Source organism: Arachis hypogaea, chromosome 20 (assembly GCF_003086295.3).
Source record: "Arachis hypogaea cultivar Tifrunner chromosome 20, arahy.Tifrunner.gnm2.J5K5, whole genome shotgun sequence".
NCBI lineage: Eukaryota > Viridiplantae > Streptophyta > Magnoliopsida > Fabales > Fabaceae > Arachis > Arachis hypogaea.
In genome coordinates, this window is record NC_092055.1 from 114,936,921 (window position 1) to 114,954,507 (window position 17,587).

Below are 17,587 nucleotides of genomic sequence, written 5' to 3' on the forward strand. Positions count from 1 at the left end.
TTTTTTTTTCTTTGTTTTTTTAAATTATCAAGTCATAAAAAAAAAAGAACAATTCAAGAAAATGAAAACAGCAAGATCAATAGTAACTATACAAATCAAAATATGTAGGAGAAAAATATACTATTATATGATAGAATTAACATGAGTATGTTTTATCATTAAATAAACAAAGTTAACGCAAAACAAAATTACACATAAAGAGAAAAAAAACAAAAAAAAAAGAGTTAAAATATCTAAAGTAATAAAAAGATTATCTTTATAATTTTATTCTGTCATGTGTGTGTATATAAAATAATGAACTTCTAATTAAATTAATTTATATTTATTATATTCAATTAATTAATATACATAATATTAAATTGTGTAATACTTAAATATCTAATTAAATCAATTAGTTGATATAATTAATCTATCGTAATGAATTATATTTAATGAGTTAAAAGAAATAAATCAAGAAACACTGTTAGAAACATACCACGTCTGCTTTATTATTAAGTGCAAAAATTCGATTTTTATATAATAGAATAGATAGATAACAGAAATTGCCACAAATCAACAAATTTTACCCTAATAATTCTAGGTTTAACTGCTAAATCAGCCTTTGGACGGCTATATGGTCTTAACAAAAATTATATGCATTTCAGTGAAAAACTTTCTAAAATGTGGTACATCATAGGTCTCTTTCTATTGTGATAAGGAATCTTGCAAGTTGCAACTCTTCCGAGATTCTTAATTAGCATGCATTGGTTAGGTAGATTTCTGAAACTTGTTTAGTTAGATTCTCTTAGACGTCTCTTAATCCCATTCATGCAGCAGCCCAAAAAGAAAGAAGCAATAACATGAATACTCAACCACTGAGGGACAAACAAATTATGCTTATGTATATATATACATAAAACTGTATGTATGTACATTCCTATAGGAGATGATGAAGATTTGAAGGTACAAACGAAAATTAACTACATCACAATATACATAATAATACAACAAACAAAGAAGCAGAAGTATAAAAAGTGAAATTCTTCTACACTTTGTAAGGGCTAAGGTGAGTATCTGAAATGATCTACTAGGGACTAATGTTAAGGCACCAAAACAATATGCTACTCACAAGTTTTCCATGTTGAAGACACATTTTCCCTTTGGGTTTAGTGGTTGTTCATGATTATTAATCTCATTGAAATATTCTTCGTTCATAGGTGCTGTACTATCTGGTGTTTCTAGCACTTCTCCATGTAAACTTGGTCCTATATATTGTTGCACCACCAACACTGAAGCTGTGGCTGCAAAATCTGTGGATGCTAATAGGTCCCCAATTGCTCCAATCTCAGGACACTCACTCCAATCAGTGAGTCCTGCTGTGAGTGGTGATATTATCCCTTGGCCTCTCCCAACAATGAAGAGGTCATGGATGTCATCCATTGTCCTTATAGCCGCCACTGTCTCCTCGCCGTTGTTAACCACTTTCTCAAAGTAATCGACCGAAACGTCTTCTTGAAATCTCATTCTAAAATCATGCAAAAGATTTTCATCAAGCTGTCTTTGAATATCTTTCTCTGTTTCCACTGTTAATACACTCGGTTCGCTTGTGCCTATGCTAGGCCTCCTAATATGGCCGGATACTTGTTTCCCTTGGACAAAGCGCACTATCGTAAGGCATATTCTCGAATGCTCTAGCATTCTCCATCCATAACACAAAGCCTCTCTATCATCTGGTCCTCCGAAAAATAGTATGGCTACATGATAAGATACTTGATTCGCGGCTAAGCGATTAGAGCCGTTTAAGCCTCTATCAACTAGAATTCCTACTGAGCATGGTGCATTTGCTAGTACATTTTGGTTGATGGTGCGGAATGCCATGTTTGTGGCTTCCATCCCTCCATCAACTGTTTGTTGCTTATGGAAAGGAAGGATTATGAAGGCAATGCGTTTGTCCTCTGCCAAATGGCATATATCTTCATGCATAGTGGAATAAGGGGAGATTGCTGTTAAGGGGTGGACAGAAACAAAAGAAGCATGGTGCTGAAAGTTTTCAAAGGCATTGATTATGTGGTCGGATTGAGCTTCAGTCTTGTTAAGTGCAGGATAACCCTGCTTTCTTGTGTTGTGAACTATGAGCATTGCGGAAGTGCGACCGCTAAGTTCAACAAGATGGAGAACATAGACACATATTGGTGACTTCTTTGTTGGATTAGAAGCTTCAAGGAGGTTGATCATAGTTGGCACATTCCGAGGGGTATGAACACACACTAGTACTCTAAACTCAGCATCTGATTTAGCTATTTGAATAGTTCTTTTTTTGTAATTTATGGATCTTCTTGATGGTTTGTAAAGGAATGATACAGAAGGCACAATAATTGCAGTCATTACTACAGTTATGATAACCATGATCGCAAACGATTCTTCATCCAAAACCTGATATCGGTTATAAATTATCAACATGAGTAGATTAAGAAATGTAGAAGCAGTAGCATTAATATAAGCATTAGTACCTTCTGCTCCTTTCCAACATTTAGCACAATCATTTCAACTAGGCCTTTTGAGTTCATGAGTAAGCCGAGGGCAGCCCCTTCGCGTATTGGAATTTGATAAAAGAATGCAACCATTAAAGTTCCAATAACCTTGCCAATGCAAGCCAAGAAAATGACAAGAATGAGAATTGCCCAGGTGTATGATCCTCTGACAAGTCTTAAGTTAGTTTTTAGCCCACTACTGGCAAAAAACAGAGGGAGCAAAAGTCCTGAAACAAAATCCTCAAGCTTGTCCACCAGAGCAACACCAAGTGGTCCACTTGGGATTGCCAAACCAAACACAAATGCGCCAAAAACAGAATGAGTTCCAATGGCATCTGTGATGAAACCCGAGATCATAACCCCTGCAAGTATGAGGGATATATGAAACTCACTGAATGATTCTCCTTCAGGGGTTTTCTTGACAATCCATATGGCTCCCGGCCGGACGGCGTAAGCACAAAATGCCACAAAGGCTACACTTGACAACAAAACCCAAAGGGAAGCAATGTTTGTTGTTTCATTCTCTGCAAGTGCTATGGCTAATGCTAAGAGTATCCAAGCACACACATCATTGATGAGTGCTGAAGAAAGTGCAAGCCTACCTAACTCGGTGTTAATGAGTTTGAGCTCTGCGAGTATACGGGCAAGAACAGGAAACGCAGTAATAGAGAGAGCAACACCAAGGAAGAGTATATAGGTACCTTGAGTCATGCCTTGTTCATAATCTCTATGCAAAAGGTAGGAGAATGCGGTTCCAATAACAAAAGGCAAGACCATGCCGGCAACTGCAAGAGACACAACCTTCTTCCCTGTGGTTCGCAACATTCCTACATCCATCTCCACCCCCACCAAGAAGAGAAAATAAAGAAGCCCAACATTTGCCATTGTTTCAATCACCATAACACTTCTCAGAGGAAACACTGCATTGGCAAATGTTTCGTATCTCCCAAGCATTGAAGGACCCAACATTACTCCACCCTGTGTTGGCATTTTAACAAACACAACAACGGCAATCAGAAAATGACTAGAATTTTTAATCCAATACAATGCAATGCAAAGATGAAACACACTAAAATCAGTACCAAGACTTCGGCGATCACGCGTGGCTGGCGAAATGGCCTGAGGATGAAGACGAATATTCGGGTGGCTATAACCACCAAAGTTAACTGCAATAAGAAGAGAGGGAGAGAATAATCCAGAGGGTTATCTCCTTGCCATATCCCATTTGTTGTTATCATTGTTGGTGCGTAACACACTATATAATTATCTGTATTGTTTTTATCTCCCATTTCTTCCTATTTGGTTGTTGCAATAACAAGTTAACAACATTCACTAGTGTTCCTCTTTGTATGCATTACCTGGGACCTTCACCAAGGCACTAGCAGCATGATAACAACGTTGATTAGCGAGCCTTGGATCATGTTCTTGGATATGAAGATTGAAGACAAAAGAAGGGACAAAATTGTGAAAGGAAGGATAATTGTGTTGGCTTGTTTTGATGAAATTAGAAATGAGAGGAAGGCAGAAAGCAGAGAAAATCATCTTTGTTTTGTTTTGGTGGTTACCCACTCCAAGTGGGAGTTCTAGTCAAATTCTGAGGCCTATGTTGTGCAGAGGCAAGGGATCTCTATTTTAAGAAAGCTAGAGATTTTGATCTTAATGGGAAGTATACATTTGCGGATAAAAGTTGTGCACAATCTTGAATCTATTGTAGCTAATGTTCCGGAGCAAATATTAGTAAATGAAATTAAATTCCGATGAGTCACTCTACAATATATAACAGAAAGCAGATTGTCAGGAATGTCGAATGTGGGCACTTGATGGCTTGGTGGAGGCTTAGCCGGCTCGTTATTGTCGTAACTATGGAGTATCCGTTAGTGGGAGCCGGGCGTTTTGGTCTTGATTGGGCCTGAGAGGATTTGTCTATATGGCAAGCCTAATATTGGATCACTATTATTATTATTATTTACATTTGTTTATATATACTAAAATAATTCAAGTAACGAGAAATCTTTTGGGCAACAACACCACAAATGGATAGAGTAAATGGATATTAGATCGGTAATTATTTAGTTAGGGTGTTATCGGTTCGGTTTGGTTCAATTTTGGACTAAAAATCAACCGAATCGATATGTTTGGTTCCTATAGACACACAACCGTTTGGTTTGCTGTTTTTACAACAATCGAACCGAACCAACAGCGGTTTGGTTCGGTCAGTTTTTTCGGTTTTTAATTTCTAATGAACAAAATATGAATCACAATAATTAGAGGTTTACAATAGTCAATAAACTAAAATAATAAGAGTAAAATATTGAAATGGTTAGGGGTTGGGAATTTTTGTTATTAGGTTAAAGGTTAAAATGGTTAAAACATTGAAATGGATGCATATCTTCGGTTCGGTTTGGTTCGGTTCGGTTTCTATCGAGTCAACCGAAAACTAAGCCGAACCGATCGGTTTTGTCAGAAAAAAACCAATTTTTTCGGTTTTTAAATCGGTTGTTGTAATTTTCGATTCGGTTTGCGGTAATTTTCGGTCCGGTTCAGTAACTTACACCCATATAGCTAGAATTCTATTTCAGGTGGTGTCTGCATAGTGAAAGAATGAACCTGCCGGAAACTACCATGGAAGAAGCTGATCAGCTACAAAGGAGCAAAAAAAAAGCTACGTAATGACGGGAATGGATAAGGAGGAGAAACTTCAAGGGCAGTTAGAGAGGAGGAGTGGATGTTTGACAAGACGGCTTTTGCTGGAGCCAATGGCCTCAGAAGAACATATGCTGACTTAGTGATGCATGGAAGTTTGGAACCACACTTTGACTCTGAAATAGAGGAGGAAGAATCAGAGGAATCATCTGAAGACGAAGAAGAAGACAATATGGAGGAGGTGCTTGAAATGAGTCAGTTCCAGAGGGAAGCTTTAAAGAAAATGAAAAGGGAAGAAAGAACCACCCCTTCTATCTCTGCGAAACGACTGGAAATGGAACTTTTAGTATCCATGTCAACAGAGCGGAAAAACAGAGGCTTGAGCGGCCTTGGAAGAACACATTTATAGTCAAGCTTTTGGGACGCAAGATTTCATATGCTATTCTAAAGAGAAGACTGGACATCATGTGGGCAAAAGTGGGAGGACTAGACTTGATAGATCTGGGTAATGACTACTTTGTAGTCAGGTTATTCAATGACGAGGACTGCTGTAACGTATTAGAAGGTGGACCGTGGCTAATTTACGACCACTATCTAACCATAAGAAAGTGGGTTCCAGATTTTAATCCATTATGCACCTCTATCAACAAGATAGCAGCTTGGGTAAGACTCCCTGACCTGCCGATCGAATACTACGACAAGCGTTTCCTGGGAACAGTGGGAGACTAGATTGGAAAGACGCTTAAAGTTGACATGAACACAACAAACTAGTCAGGAGGCAAATTCGCGCGCCTGTGTGTAGAGCTAGACCTGACCAAGCCTCTAGATGCAAAATATATGGTAAATGATAATACATATTTCATTGAATATGAGGGCTTACATATGATTTGTTTTAACTGTGGACGTTTTGGTCATGTTAATGAGACATGTACACATGGAAACAATTCTACATTTAACCATAACAATGCAGATGAGAACCAACAGCCAGGACAAGCAGCGGAAGAGCCTATGGAAAGAAACCAGATGCAGAAAAAGGGGGACCAGAAGGTTGGAAAAGACAAGGATAAAACAGTAATTTTAGAAAATGCCAATTATGGTGCTTGGATGGTTGTACAGAAGCAAAGGAGGACAAAGAAAACGGTTGGAAAGGACAACCAGAACGTGAAAAGTGGGCACAAGCATAAGGGTGAAAAAATCAATGCAAAGAAGGTGGCCGACAAATCTGAGGTACGAGGTTCTGTCCTCAGATGCAACAAATGAGCAAATCATAGAGAATGATTATGATGAGAATGAGAATCAGCTAGCCACAAGAAAAGACAAAATTAATGAAGGTCCCAAGGAATTTCTTTCTGGAAGCCAAATGAGAAAAGCCCGTTCTGCAAACACACCTAGCCCCATCCTTACATCCCCTAGCCCAATCACCATGACCCAAAATGCAGCCTGTTCTGCTTTCTTGAACCTAAAAAGAAAAGCACAAAATTTTAACAAAATCCAAACTCTTCACAATCTCTCATCACCCAAGGCCCAAAACCAACCACCCCATGGCACATACTATGAACCCAAACCAAGTGTCCCAGAACCAACTTTATCCAACAATGCGATGTCAGTAGAGGAAACGATGGTCATGGAAACCCCGCCAGACCAAATTCTTGGCCCAAAACCACCTGACCCACCTGAACTCAATTTTTCAGGATCTGACCTGGATGTGATCATGGCTGAAGGTACAGCAGCGACCCTAAATTGGGAAGAAAAGAAAGGCCCAGTAGAGGGTGAGTTGAATGGGGCCTAATTGGGCCTCTGTTTTAATCCAGTTCTCTAGCCAAGGACTTTAAGCTCTTCCTTACAGTGTTTTAATATGATAATACTATCATGGAATGCGAGAGGGGCTGCAAGCCCATCCTTTGCTAAGACTCTGAAAGAGTATAACCTTCAGTATAAGCCCAACTTAATTGCTATCCAGGAGACGAGATGCAGTGGACAAATTGTACTAAACTCCATCAAAAGGGCTGGTTTTAACCACCATCTTATTGTGGATGCAAATGGTTTTTTTAGGAGGAATATGGCTGATTTGGAACAACTCTAATCAAACTGTTCAGGAAATATATCGGCATGAACAAGCTCTACACACCAAGATTACTGATGACTCTGGAGTTTGGTACCTTACCATTATATACACTCACCCTCAAGAGAGTCGAAGAAGAGATATGAAAAACTTTATCATCAAAATATCAGCAGACATGCATCATCCTTGGGTTCTATGTGGTGACTTCAATGATATTAGTGATGCATCAGAGAAAAAAGGTGGAGCACAACCGGATACTCTCAAATCAATAGATTCAAGAACTGGGTGGAAGCTTGTAATCTTATAGACTTGGGATATCAAGGAACAAGATTCACCTGGAGAGGTCCTGTCTGGCAGGATGGTAATCGCATTTTCAAACGCCTTGACCGAGCACTTTGCAATGCTGATTGGCGCCATTTGTTTCAAGAAGCCATTGTGGTGACACTCCCTCGAATCCGCTCAGATCATCATCCAATACTCATCAAGTGCAAAGGTAACCACCAATCCATTAGGAACAAGCCTTTTCATTTTGAATATATGTGGATGCAACACCAGAATTTTTCTTCCTTCTTGAATGAAAATTGGCACAAGGACCAGCCTTTAGCTCAATCAATCCAAAATTTTGTAGACAAGGTAAAGGATTGGAATCATCAGACCTTTGGCTATATTTTCCATCAGAAACGGTTGGTGCTTAGTAGATTGAAAGGCTTACAAAATTCCCCAAGATATGAGAGAAGTGAATTCCTAGACTGCCTTGAAGAAAAACTCAACAAAGATTTAGAGGCTATTCTGGATAAGGAGCAAGTGTTCTGGCTCTAAAAATCTAGAGAAACTTGGATGGTAGAAGGTGACCGTAATACCAAGTATTACCATACAAAAACTATCATCAGGAGACGCCGTAACAAGATCCTCAAACTTCGTGGACCTAGTAGGGAGTGGATAGATAATCAGGAGGACCTCAAGACTCACGTTATCCTTCATTTTCAAAGTCGCTTCCAGGAGCCTAACCGCAATAGAAATTGTGCTATTGATACTAACAATTTTTACCCCCTCTGGAGGAAGACAGCATTCCCAAACTGAAAGCTTGTGTCATGCATGAGGAAATTGAACAAGCAGACTTTGCAATAGGATCTCTAAAAGCCCCAGGGGATGATGGACTCCCTGCGGGTTTCTACAAAGAAAACTGGGTTATTGTTAGAAATAGCCTGAAAGAGTTTGTCATGCATAGTTGGCAAGTCCCTAAAGCTATAGCTGATGTGAACAACACCCTTCTTGCTCTTGTGCCAAAAATAAACCAACCTGAATTTGTTAACCAACTCAGACCCATTGCTTTATGTAATGTGTCATACAAAACAATTACAAAAATCATAGCCAGCCGAATCAAACCCATCCTTGACAATAGAATTTCACTGGCTCAATCCAGCTTTATTCCTGGGAGGAGGATCCAAGATAATATCATTGTTGCACAGGAAATCGCCCATTCTATGAGGAAAAAATCAGGTAAAAAGGGCTACATGGCCATTAAGATTGATCTTGAAAAAGCCTATGATCACATTAGCTGGGCCTTTATTGAGCAATGCTTAACAGACTTCTCCCTTCCCCCGGAAATAATTAAAATTGTCATGCAATGCATTTGTACCACTAGCTTTCAGGTGCTGTGGAACGGAGAAGTAACAGAAAAGTTCTTTCCTCCCCGTGGCATTAGACAGGGAGACCCGCTTTTGCCCTATATTTTTGTGATATGTTTAGACAGACTCTCTCATCTTATAGAAGATATGTTTATGAATGGCAAGTGGAAGCCCTTTTCTCTGGGAAGGGGCGGGCCAACTATTTTCCACTTGATGTTCGCTGATGATCTTATGTTGTTTACAGAAGCAAGCTATGAACAAATGAACATCATCAAAAATTGTTTGAATACCTTATGTGAAGCCTCTGGGAAGATTGTCAATTCCCAAAAAACCCAGGTATATTTCTCCAGGAAAGTTCTTGAAAGCACCCGAAGAGAGATAATTCAGCTTGCAGGGTTTGAAGAAACAAAGGAAATAGGAAGATACCTTGGGGCATATATAATGGAAGGTCGAGATAGCAAGAGGAAGTATGGGCATATCCTGGAAAAAGTTCAGAACAAATTAAAGGGATGGAAGCAAAAATGTCTTTCAATGGCTGGGCGGGTAGTACTTGCACAATCTGCCATTACTCCAATAACATATTTCACGATGCAACATAGCAAAATTTCAAAGGATATTTGCAATAAAATAGAAAAATTCCAGCAGAGCTTTATCTGGGGATCGAATTACTAACAAAAAAAGGCTCACCTTGTTAGTTGGAGTACCATTTGTTTACCAAAAGAAGCTGGAGGCTTAGACTTCAAAAGACTGGATTTGATGAACTCAGCATTTCTGATGAGGCTGTGTTGGGGCCTGATTAATAATCCAAACTCTCTATGGGCCAAGATTCTTTGGAAAAAATATAGAAACATGAGAGAAAGCATTTCAGGTAGTAGTTCAAGCCTCTGGAAAGCCTTGCATAGACTTTGGCCTCAAATACAGAAAGGAGTGATCCATAGAATAGGCAATGGTCAAAACACGAAGTTCTGGACTGATTCCTGGCTCCATATGGATGGCTGCCTTCTTGATTACAAGGATCCAAACGCTAATATTGATGGAATCAGTGACCGGGTGAATGATTTTGTGGATGACACAGGTGAATGGAGATATGACGAGCTTAAAAATTTAGTAACAGAAGAAAGCTTTCTTTAAATTGTTGCTATGCCTGCTCCTAGGAGAACGGATCCTCCCAATAGTATAGCTTGGAAGCACTCTCTAGATGGTCAATTTTCTATAAAGTCAGCTTATCAAAATCTCTCTCGACACCACGCCAGCCACGAGAAGGTTTGGCAGAAAATCTGGTCTTGGAAAGGACCGGAAAAAATAAAATTTTTCATATGGCAAGCCACACATGATAGACTGCTCACAAATGATAAGAGACACAAATAGTATGGGGTCTCACCTATGTGCCAACACTGTCAAAACCACATTGAGAATACTATTCATGTACTCTGGGATTGCCGAGGGGCAAAATCGATTTGGGATAAGCTGGTTAAGCCGGATGCAATGAATCTGTTCTACAACCAACCTGTCAAAGATTGGATATACACTTGTCTAGAGTTGAACTTGGGGAGACCTGGACAGACTCAATGGAGGAACATCTTTGCAGTAGTTGAAAATTGTGGCAATGGAGGAACTTGGAAATCTTTCAACCCCCTTTTCAAAGACCTCCCACAGCAAATAGAATCATTCATGATCATGCCAAGCTCATCCAAGAAATTTTTGATACCAAAAACAAAAACAAGATCTTCACAATGGCTGACAAAACAAACATAAAATGGTATCCACCACCAGAAGACTGGATTAAAATTAATACTGATGGTGCTGCTAAAAAGAACTGTAGAAAGGCAGGGTGTGGGGGATTGCTGAGAAATAGTCAAGGTCAGTGGATTATAGGGTTCACCAAGAATTTGGGTGAATGCTCTGTGTTTATGGCAGAGCTCTGGGGGTTATGCATCGGACTAGAAACTGCTTAGACCCTGGGATTCAAAAATGTATACTTGGAGTGTGACTCCAAATCCGTTACAGATAGCATAAAGAAAGGGGAAGATAGCACAAAATCAGGCTCAGTCTTGTATAGCAGAATACAAAATCTTCTATCTAGAAATTGGCAAGTCTTTATCATTCACACCTACCGTGAGGCTAATTCTTGTGCAGACTGGTTAGCAAATTATAGTCTTGAACAAGACTACACTATCAAATACTGGAACTCTCCGCCTATGAGTCTTGGTCATTATTTGCTAGGTGATGCTGTTGGGATCTCTTGGCCCAAAAGAACCATTAGAGTGTAGTTTCTTTTCTTGGGCCTTTGGCCCCTTTGTAAACCGAAAAAAAATTCAAGTAACAAAATATACAATAGAAATCATAAAATTATGGAAGTATTATATTATATAGACAACGATTAATGCAAGTTTGGGGACTTTTTTTTTAAATATATTAAAAATTTATTTAGATGTCATTAAATTATTACAAAAATATTTTTTATTGTTGCTATTGAGTTATAAAAAGATATTTTTTTAAAGAAGAGATATCTTTTTTTTCCAAATCAATTCCTAAGAAATTTTTATTGAAATACTTTAGTTCTTAGCAAATTTTAATTATCAAATTAGTTCTAAAATTTTTATTTTGTTAGAAAAATTAGTCCATTTATCATATTATTCATCTTTATAAAAATTATCAAAAAAACAAAAAAAAATTAAAGACTATTATATCTTTTATTAAATAACGACAAAAATTAATTTATTTAATTTTTTATCAAAATTTGACATAAACATTGATTTATCTAATAAAATAAAAAAGTCAAAGACTAGTTTGGTGATTATAATTTATTAATGATTAAATTATTTGAGTGAAGTTTTTAAGAACTGATTTAAAATATTACTCATTTTTAGTGTTTTTGAAAAATTTGTTATAATAAAAATTAAAAAAATTATTTTAAAAAATTACAATTTATATTATTTTTAAAAATATTTTTTTATTTAAAAAATATTTTAGCATAAATAAACAAAAGATATTTGTATATTATTGTATTTAAATATAATTAATAAATAAAAATACATTTTATATAAATATCTAAATATGAAATTATTTTTATTTTTTTAATTTAAAAAAATAAAAAAAACCCACTACAAAATATATTTTTTTAGAAGTTCACCGAGTTTATTCATTTGGTCCCTGAAATTTGAAGTCGGACTTAATTTGACCCTCAAAATTTTAATAGACTTAAATTGGACTCCAAAATTTATAATCGTAACTCGCATTAACCCTTAAGTAGATTTTTGTTAACAACGTATTGATTTGATATATTAACTTACTGTAATTTAGATTTCTTGTTCAGATTCCATGTGATCGAAACATACTAGAGCTTTTAGAAACTTAATCGTTGCTTCTAGATTACCAAATTTTTTAAATTGAATGTTACTGTGTTTTCGTGAGAATTGAATGTTGGGAATCAATCAAGTTTATAGGAGGTCTTGTAGATATCAATCACATGAAACCTAGACAATGAATCTAAATCTTGATAAATTAACATGCAAAATCAACATGTTTATTGCAAAAATAAATTTAAAGGTTAACATGAGTTATTATTGTAAATTTTAGAATTTAAAATTGAGTCAATTGTAATTTTAAGAGTCAATTTTAGTCCAACTTCAAATTTCAGGACCAAATTAAATATTAAGTTCAAGTTTACCAAAACAAGTTTTACGTATTAATGAATAGAAAGATTTGTGGATACATAGAAGCACTGATTGTGTTGGATGAGATGCATCAATTAATCGAAGAGCTGACCGGAGTATGACGAAATAAATAATTTAAGATAAAATTATAATTACATTGGAATAAGGTAGCGTTTGTTTTGAGGTACTGAGACAGAGACTTTAAGACTGAAACTCAGTATCATGTTTGTTGGTGTAGAGATTGGTGTTAAAATTTTAGTCTCTGTCTGTAAAATTTCAGTATTTCAATACCTCTAAAAAGTGAGAACACATGGAACTGAAATTTTTTAGGATAGAGACTGAAATTTTAATAACATTTTATACCTAAAATATCCAATTTTAATTAATTAATTTCAATTTTAACTTTGTGCAAATTAAATTAGAACTTCATCAAACATCCTTCAAAGTCCAAATGCTACTCTTTGTACAAAATCTGGGCGCCTCTTGCTTGGCATTCTAAGCAGCCCAGTGACCTGCATTTCTATAACTACTCTGCAAAAGCATGCTCTGGAAAATAAGGTCAAGAATTGAAACCAACATGGCAACATCAATAAAATGCTTCGCAATTACCGCAATAATTATGGAATAGCAAATATGCCTATACAAAAAACAATACGCATATCAAATTCCAAAGTTGAACTTCAATTTAGATGCATTCTCAGCATCATATCTTGCTATGTGAAAGAAACAATGTAAAATGGGGAGCATAAAGGATACTGGATTGATGCTTCATTTTGGTCTCCAAATTCAGCTGTATCTTTTGTCTTCTTTGGCTGGGGTGACTGCTTTGAATTTGGTTTCCTTTTATTCGTTTGGTCAAGAGTTGTTCTAAAAGACTGGAACCAATCGTGAAGATTGATAAGATTTCCGTGCTCTTGAGCCAAGGAATACCTGTACAATTTTCTAAATTTCTATTTAGAAACTCCACTGTGGTTGTAGATACTACTATTCACAACCAAGATTAAATCATATGTGAGGTGAAACACGTTAATAAATGTCAACCTCAAGTACTGATCATGGTATATATGAATAATGAATAGGGTTGGTCAAATATAAAACAAAGATTCACTTTTTCGGGTTGGGGCATATGAATATTTAGAAACAGGGGAGATTACCTCATTTTCAAGCAGGGCATGCTACTAAATTGATAAGTTACTAAATAGACTTACAGAATTGAGGAATCCTGTCTTGATGGCAAAAGGGCATTGCCAGTTTTGTTACAGCAATGATGACAAGTAATCTTATGCTAGTTTTACAAGCATTTTTTATTTGTTTCAGTAGGTTTTATGCACTTTCTTGCACAATAAGTAAGTGATTGGAGTGGATTTTCATGATTATTTTGAATCAATCAAACATCATTAATTTTACACAAAATCATAGGGTTTATGCTAGAATTAATTGATTTCATGAATAATGCAAAGACCTTGTGAATTTGATGAGACTTTGATTGCTTGTTTGGTTGCTTGTAGGTGAAGAAATAAAAAAATGAAGAATCAGGAAAGCGTTGCGTTCAAAGAAGCAACGTCACACTCAAGACCACACTTTTGGAGTAGCGTTCACTTCCTTAGTGAGTGTGGCGCTCACTTTGTTAACTTTTTCGTGGTTTTTAAGCCTGGAGCGAAGGCTTTGCCATCCTACGCACTAAGCAGCGCTTGGTGAGTGAACATAGCGTTCACTAAGGGAGCGCTGGCCATGGGAAGGAAAGCGCACCAAAGGGCGCTTGAAGAATGAGCGTAGCGCTCACTAGGAGAGCGCCCATAAGGAGAAGCGCTCAACCAAAGGAAGCACGCTCAGTGCAGCGCTCAAAGAGCCAACGTTTACTAAAGGAGCGTAGCGCTCAATAAAGGAGCGCCAGGAGGGAAAATTGGCGCACCAAAGGAATGCTGAAGGAGTGAACGGGGTGTTCACTTTCCCAACGTAGCGCTCCACTAGAAGGAGCTACAATGCACCCCAACCCAATGCACCCCAACCCAATTTTATTCATGGCCAACCCAAAAGCCCATTCTAATTGCTTAATGATGGAAATATAAAGTGTATAAATAGGAGTAAATTTAACTGGACCTTACCTTTAGCTCACTTTTAGTTTTCTTTTAATTTTCCTTTTGAGAATTTGGGAATTGGGATCAGATCTAAGTTCATTTTTATTTCTTCTGCAACTTCTATTTTCTGTTTTGGGGTTTTTGAACTCAGATTGAGGAACACCACTGAAATTCTTCATCTGAAAATCATCTTTCACTTTTCCTTTTTATAGTTCTAAGAATTGGAAATTGGATCTGAATCTTCCTTTCTGTTTTCATTTTATTTCTTCTGCAATTTCTTCTTTACTTTTTGGTCAAGAGAGTATTGAGATCTAGATTTACTTTCTGTTCTTGTTACTCTCATGCAATTGTCAATTTCTCTTTTAGGATTTCATAATTGAGCTAAGCTTTCTTGCTGTTTTATTTCTTCTGCAAATTTTCATTTCTGTTTTGGTTCTTCTGCAATTTCTCTTCATCTTATACTTCTCTGATCTATTGCAATTTACATTTTCTAGTTCAGCTTTGAATCCCATTGCCCAAATCCCTTTATTCTTCATGCAATTTAAGTTTTCGAGCAATTTAGATTCAGCAATTTATATTTCCTGCACTTTAAGTTTCAGTCATTTACCTTTCTTGCAGTTTAAGTTTTAGCTTGTTTACTTTCTTGCACTTTAAGTTTCTGCAATTTACCTCTTCTGCACTTTAAGATTTTGTCAATTTACCTTCTCCCTTTTATTTTCTTGCAATTTTATATCTGTTAATCAAGTTTCACTTAAATCATCAAATATTCGCTTAACTAAATTCATCACCTAACTAAAGTTGCTCAATCCATCAATCCCTGTGGGATCGACCTCACTCTTGTGAGTTATTACTACTTAATGCGACCCGGTACACTTGCCAGTGAGTTTGTGTGGAATCATTTTTTCCCTCATCAAGTTTTTGGCGCCGTTGCCGGGGATTGATATAGATTGACAATGATTAAGTAGGGTGATAATCTAGATTAAGCATTTTTCTTTTATTTTTGCTAAGCACACTAACTGTTTGAGTTTTTGTTTAAGCTAACCTTAACCTCATTCTAGCAGTAGAGTGAATTATTTTTGGTTTCTAGTTCTGTGTGTGTTTTATGCTAGGAGAAAGCGATGAATCCACATCTTTTGATATTGAAACACTTTGGAGGTTGAGAAGAGAAGTAAGAGGGAAAGGAATTGTTGGAGAAGCAGAATTAGAGGAAGAGAATCAAGAGATAGAAGGGAACATCCCTAATCCACCAGACGAAGTGGCTAACAATGGCCAGCCTCAAAGGAGAGTTCTAGCCTCCTATACCTTCCCCAATGCAAAAGACTGTGGGAGTAGCATACTCACTCCAAATGTTCATGCAAACAATTTTGAGTTGAAGCCTCAACTCATTACACTGGTGCAGAACAACTGTTCTTATGGAGGAGGTCCCTTGGAAGATCCAAACCAGCATCTAGCCATCTTTCTAAGGATATATGACACAGTCAAGACAAATAGCATACACCCATATATCTATAAGTTGCTGCAGTTTCCATTTTCCTTGAGGGATAAGGCTACTCAATGGTTAGAAGTATTTCCCAAAGAAAGCATCAACAACTGGGAGGATTTAGTGAGCAAATTTTTGGCTAAATTCTACCCACCTCAGAGGATCCTAAGATTGGAGACAGAGGTGCAAACCTTCACCCAAATGGAAGGAGAATCACTTTATGAGGCTTGGAAGAGATACAAAGCCTTGATTAGGAAGTGTCCACCGGAGATGTTTAATGAATGGGACAGACTTCAAAATTTCTATGAGGGATTGACTTTAAAAGCTCAAGAGGCCTTGGATTATTCTGCTGGAGGATCAGTGCAACTAATGAAGACAGCTGAGGAAGCTCAGAACCTCATAGACACTGTAGCCAACAACCAATACTTCTATACTCATCAAAGGCAACGCCAACCAGCTCAAAGGAAGGATGTATTGGAGCTGGAAGGTGTGGATACCATTTTGGCACAAAACAAGGTGATGCATCAACAGATCCAGCAGCAAATGGAGATGATGGCCAAGAGGATTAATGGTCTTCAAGTAGCTACAGTGAACACAACAAATCAACCATCACCTACATAGGGACAGAATGAAGAGAACTATGAAGAGCAACAGCCTGAGTAAGTTAACTATATGCACAACCAAGGAGCTGGACAAAATGAGTTTCATGGAGATACCTATAACTCATCCTGGAGGAACCACCCCAATTTGAGGTGTTGAGACAACCAAAACCAGCAGCCTTGGCAGAGAAACTCAAACCAGAATAATTCTAGAAACACAAACCATCAAAACCATCAAAACACTAACCAAAACCAATACAGAAAACCACAAAATAATAAACCTCAACCCAACTACTATCCACCCAACAACCCATCCACTAACCAAAATAACTTTCACCCACCATCCACATCCTACAATCAACCGCAACCACCTCAAGAAGCCCAAAGGATCTCCAACTTGGAGATGATGATGGAGAAAATAATCAAGCATCAAGAATTGGCCAATAAGAACCATGAAGCTTCACTGCAGAATCTAGAGAGGCAAATTGGCCAATTGTCCAAGCAAACAGTGGCTGAAAGAGCACCCAATGCATTACCAAGTGACACCATTCCCAATCCCAAAGAAGAATACAAAGCAATCCAATTAAGGAGTGGAATAACCTTGGTGAATGACAAAAAAGCTAACAAGAGGCCAGCTGAGAATGATGAGGCCAAGGAAGAAGTGACACTTAAGGAGAAGGACCAAGAAAAGCTCAAGGAGAAAGAGGAACAACCACAAGCTTCAAAGAAGGGAAAGCAAGTCGTAGAGGAGCAATCACAAGAACAAAGGAAGATGGTGAAGCCTTACACCCCTCCTCTGCCATATCCTCAAATATTTCAGAAGGAGATCAAGGACCAACAGTTCCCCAAATTCCTAGAAGTTTTCAAGAAGCTGGAAATCAATATTCCACTTGCTGAAGTATTGGAGCACATGCCCTTATATGCAAAATTC

The 17,587-nt window shown here is 37.4% G+C and overlaps 1 protein-coding gene across 2 annotated transcripts; it reads right to left on the reverse strand.

Moving 5' to 3' along the window:
* Positions 1-855: 855 nt before the first annotated feature.
* Positions 856-4,266, reverse strand: LOC112784890 (cation/H(+) antiporter 15). Of its 2 annotated transcripts, XM_029296703.2 has the most exons (4): positions 3,869-4,073; positions 3,593-3,676; positions 2,490-3,488; positions 856-2,412 (listed from the first exon to the last, which is right to left on the reverse strand). In XM_029296703.2, the coding sequence occupies exons 3-4, from the start codon at positions 3,477-3,479 to the stop codon at positions 1,105-1,107; spliced, it is 2,298 nt and encodes a 765-aa protein (XP_029152536.1). In that variant the 5' UTR covers positions 3,480-3,488; positions 3,593-3,676; positions 3,869-4,073; the 3' UTR covers positions 856-1,104. The 2 variants fall into 2 exon arrangements, with proteins under 2 accessions (XP_029152536.1, XP_025684012.1); XM_025828227.3 differs by having other exon boundaries at positions 3,593-4,266.
* Positions 4,267-17,587: the final 13,321 nt, after the last annotated feature.